Consider the following 4,856-nt stretch of genomic DNA (forward strand, 5'->3'; position numbering starts at 1 on the left):
TCTGCCTGGAAGCAATAAAAAGACCTAATTCACTGGTTCTAAAACTTTTACAAACTTTCACTTCTATAGGGATTGATTTTATTAGAGTCAGTTGGGAATCTTAAAATATAAATGAATACTTCTCACTAATAGACATTTTTCAATATTCAGATTAATTAAGAATAAGGTGTTACCCAGGAATCAGTATTAAAAGCAAAGCAAAACAAAACCTCCCAGATGACTCTGCGGTATGGGAAAGTTTGGCAAACACTGACCTAATTGCCCTCCAGGGCCCTTTTTATTTTTCAAAAAAGAACACACATTTTAATATATTCTTCTAATTTGCTTTCTTGGTTTTAAGAATAACTATATGGCTAGATCAAAAGACTTAGGACTTATGGTAGATGGCATATAGGAGGAATTCTGACTTTCAGTTCTGAAATAAATAATAATATTTTCTCCGGTTTCAAACTGAAGACCCAGTCTGAGACTCTCTTTTGGTTTTAATAAGGAAGAGGTACAGGAGACTTATAAATAAATAGATCTATTTATTGAGTGTACTCAGATACTTGAATAAATGTATATATACTGTGAAGCAATTTTGTAATTAATTACACTTTTCTCAAAGCTTCCTTTACAAGAACAATAAAGTTTTGAAATCTTTCAAGGAGACTTTTTGTGGAATAAGCTGGATCTCAAGAAAGGTAACTGGTTTTTAAAAGCATAAATATTTCTGAAGATAGTTTTTGAAACTTAGCAAAACATTTTTTTCTGCTCATTTTGTCATATATCAATTATTTATTAAGTACTTTCTATTTCCCAGGTGCTACATATTTCTTTTAATTTATAGATATTGTTTAATTTAATCTATGCTACAACAATCCTATAACGCAGATATTCTAAACCACATTTTGCTGATGAGCAAACAGAGGCTCATGGAATTTAAATAATTTGTCCAAGATTACTCAGCCAGTGAGTGGCAGAGCATGGATTAAAAGCCAGATTTATATGAATTGAAACACCACGCTTTTAACCAATAGCATATTTTGACTTCATAAAAGAAGCTAAATCAGTTCCACATCTTCTGACTTTTTCGTACTTCTAATTTTATAAAAAATTCCAAATAGAAATATTAACTTCAAATATGATAAATTTCTTGAAGCAACTTTTTTTGTTAGTTCAGAAATTAAATAAAGTAATGGAACCCCAGAATTATAACAACATTTCTCTTTTCCACTTGAATTTAACTTTTCATATATATTAAAATTATTGATGACAATGTATCTGTATCCCTCTTTAGTATTTGATATTAAGCATTAATTGTTATAGAAGAACAAAAAGCATAACCTATGTAACATAGAACTTTCCCCTTACTTATTTGCATTAATGTTTTGTGTTTATTAACAATATATAAAGTGAGAAAATTTCTTATGGGAAGTTAATCTTATACTTTATCTGTAGTGCTTCTATATAAAGAAAATAATTCATATATCTAAGACAGTAAAAAGAAAAAACACGCTAGAGTTTTGATGCCAAAAAGAAAACAACTAGCATTTAGAGATTTGTAGTAAATTAAATAGGAAATAGAAGTTGAGCAGTGTAGTTAGTGTACATGGTAAGAGTTTGATTAATCACTTTGGATAACTTTAAGACTGGTGCTTCGTTCAGCATCCTTAAACTATAACCCCACGTTTCCTAATATTTTTACATAGCAGAATGTTTTAAGAGATCCACATTAAATTCATCTTGGGGTGGGGAAAGGAACTGATCTACGTTTTCACCCAATTTTCCATTCCTAAAGCACAAAGCACTTTGCATGTCTGCTTATTTATTTATTTATTTGATGAAGTTTTTATAATTTTAAGGTGTTTGAGTCTGGCTTTTCACATCCAATTTCACATAATCCTCACAATCTAATAAAGTAGATATTATTAGTACTTCCCATTTGGAAGAGGAGAACTTTTGAGGCATTGAAAGTGTAGATACTTATCTTAGATTCTTTTATACTGAAAGAGATGAATGTGAACTCAATTCATCTCATTTCAAAGCTCTTCTCAAGTGGCCTAAAATGACGTAACCTCACTGCCCAAAACATCCTTTGCCCATTCACATTTCTCATATCATACAGAAACTAAATATATTAGAAAGAACCTAGACAATCTTATTTTGGTTGTAGTTTGGATGCTTCAAGTGTAAAGCTATTCCATCAGATACACTGCTAAGAAAATCCCAATTTGTGTTGGCATTTTATTTTTTTCATTGAGAACTTCAGGAATCAAAAATTGATCAAGGCTTTCCACAGGCTTCATGATAATCTTCTCATTTTCTCAGATTGATCTCAGCTATGAAGAGTGAGCTGAACAGGAATTACTCAGAGTTGACAGAGTTTATTCTGCTGGGATTCGGATCATCTCCACAAGTACAGATTCTTTTATTCTTACTGTTCTTGCTTCTCTACATGGTCATTGTGTTGGGAAATACCAGCATGTTAGTCATCATTAAAATAGACTCCAGACTTCACACGCCTATGTATTTCTTTCTCAGAAATTTGTCCTATTTAGATCTCTGCTACTCCACAGTCATTGCTCCCAAAACCCTGGCTACTTTCTTGTCCAAAGAAAAGAAAATTTCTTACAATGGCTGTGCAACACAATTCTTTTTCTTTGCTCTTTTTGTTGGGACTGAAGGTTTTCTTCTGGCTGTGATGGCATATGACCGCTTCTCAGCCATTTGCTCACCATTCCTCTATAATGTACGTATGTCTCAGCAGGCTTGCGTTCGTTTGGTGATTGGCTCCTATACCTGTGGATGCATCAACTCCATGATACAAACAGGTTTCACCTTTAGTTTGCGCTTTTGTGAGGAGAACAGACTGGACCACTTTTTCTGTGATGTCCCAGCCCTGATCAAGATCTCATGTGTTGACACCTTTGTGAATGAGATTGTACTGTTTATTCTCTCTGCCCTCATCATCCTCACCACCACAACTGTCATTCTGGTATCCTATGCTTATATTCTCTCCACTGTCCTGAAGATCCCCTCAGTGCACGGCAGAAGTAAGACCTTCTCCACTTGCAGCTCTCACATCATTGTGGTGAGTTTATTCTATGGAACTGTGTTCTTCATGTATGCTCAACCAGGGGCCATCTCCTCACCAGAGAAAAGCAAAATTGTAGCTTTATTCTATACTCTTATCATCCCTATGTTAAATCCTCTGATTTATAGCCTAAGAAATAGAGAGGTGAAAAATGCTTTAAAAAGGATAATGATGAGAAAAATATCTTTTAATTGACCTCTAGCCATCTATAAAACTGTAAAATCAATGAAAATCAATACTATCAACAATTTGCTATAGAATAGTTTCAAAGAAAGATATCGAAAAGTTTGTCAGGGTAAAGTTTATTTTCATTTGTATCATCAATAAGTCTTTTTAAAAGTCAATTAAAAATTAATATAGGTTTTTCATATTTCTATATAAATTTATAGTGTGATATCTAGATATTACATGGATTTGTTATTTCTGTTTCATCTGGCTTAGCTGTATTTAGAATTGTAGCTAAAATACAGTACTACCAATTTGATGCATTAGTATACACATTATATTTATGAACACAGTATCTGTGTGTATGTATATATGTGTGTGGGTGTGTGTATGTGTATATATATATATATATATATGTATATGAACATGTACCTATTTATCTATCTATTGGAAAGGGAAAAATAGAGCTAGACACTACTGAATGTTTTATCTTCTTTGTTTTATCCAGATCATAAGCAAGTTGGCCATTGTTCAATCTTTGCAAATGAGAATTAGAAGTGTCATGGTAATAAAAATTACTGGCTTTGCCAAATAATTATACAAAGGAGTAGTGCCAATTATTATACCAATAATACCAAGTATTATACCAATAATATAGTTAAATCATCCAGATATTAATTATTTCATCCAGAAGCAAAATAAATATATAAATAATGTCATAGTTGCTATAAAACTACCTTGTCATGAGGATCTTAATAATAAATATTTGATAAATAACTAGTATTATTTATTCTTATTAATATAACTAGTTTCTATTTACGTTTATGGGTCATTTCATTACTCATTAGTTATGTATTGATCTGAAAATTCCTATTTTCCTCTAGACTTGAAAAATTAATTCCATGGATAAAATGTTTTCTTAAATATTAATAATTAAAAATAATATCACAAACTCAAATAATCAAATCATAATATTTAATTAAAATTATATAATAAAATGTTATAGCCTACATTTCTTATAACTTAATCCTTTCTTTGTCTATACTTTGTACTTTGAATCCTGAAAATCTTTTCTTATTTTTGTCTCTTAAACTTGCCAAATGGTTTGATTTTATACTACTAGAATATTGAGTTCCATATCATTATTTTCAAAGTATTTTATGATGTGATGTCTAGTTATTACATAATTTGTGTTTTTCTTTTGTTTTGCTTAAGTGTATTCAAAACTATAACACCAAAACATTATAACTAAATTAATACATGCAATAAATGTATTAATATAATATCTGTATATAGATCTGCATATTGATATAATTATTTTAATTTATTTTTCTTGTTTTATTAGCTTTCTTTTTCTGTATTCACATGTTGAATGCTTAGTTATTTTATTTTCAGTTTTTATTTTAATGAAATATGTATAAAACTTTTGCATCATTTTGAATGTAACTTATTTTTATTTTCAGATTTTTAAAATAATTTTCTTTTAATTTGAATGTTTGCTTTCACTCATAAATTATTTAGATAAGACTTATTATTTCAATATAGATGAAATATTTAGATAATATCTTTTTATTATTGATTTCTAGTTTTATTAACTTAAGTTCTGGGAATTTAA

At 29.9% G+C, this 4,856-nt stretch overlaps 1 protein-coding gene across 1 annotated transcript; it reads left to right on the forward strand.

Moving 5' to 3' along the window:
* Positions 1–2,323: 2,323 nt before the first annotated feature.
* On the forward strand, positions 2,324–3,271 carry LOC105865819 (olfactory receptor 9S13-like). Its single transcript, XM_012754660.2, has one exon. It carries the CDS (start codon positions 2,324–2,326, stop codon positions 3,269–3,271), a length of 948 nt encoding a protein of 315 aa, XP_012610114.2.
* Positions 3,272–4,856: the final 1,585 nt, after the last annotated feature.

The sequence above is a fragment of the Microcebus murinus genome, chromosome 10 (assembly GCF_040939455.1).
Source record: "Microcebus murinus isolate Inina chromosome 10, M.murinus_Inina_mat1.0, whole genome shotgun sequence".
NCBI lineage: Eukaryota > Metazoa > Chordata > Mammalia > Primates > Cheirogaleidae > Microcebus > Microcebus murinus.

Coding starts and splice junctions, on each gene's coding strand:
- LOC105865819 (XM_012754660.2), top strand. CDS start 2,324: ATGAAGAGTGAGCTGAACAGGAATTACTCAGAGTTGACAGAGTTTATT.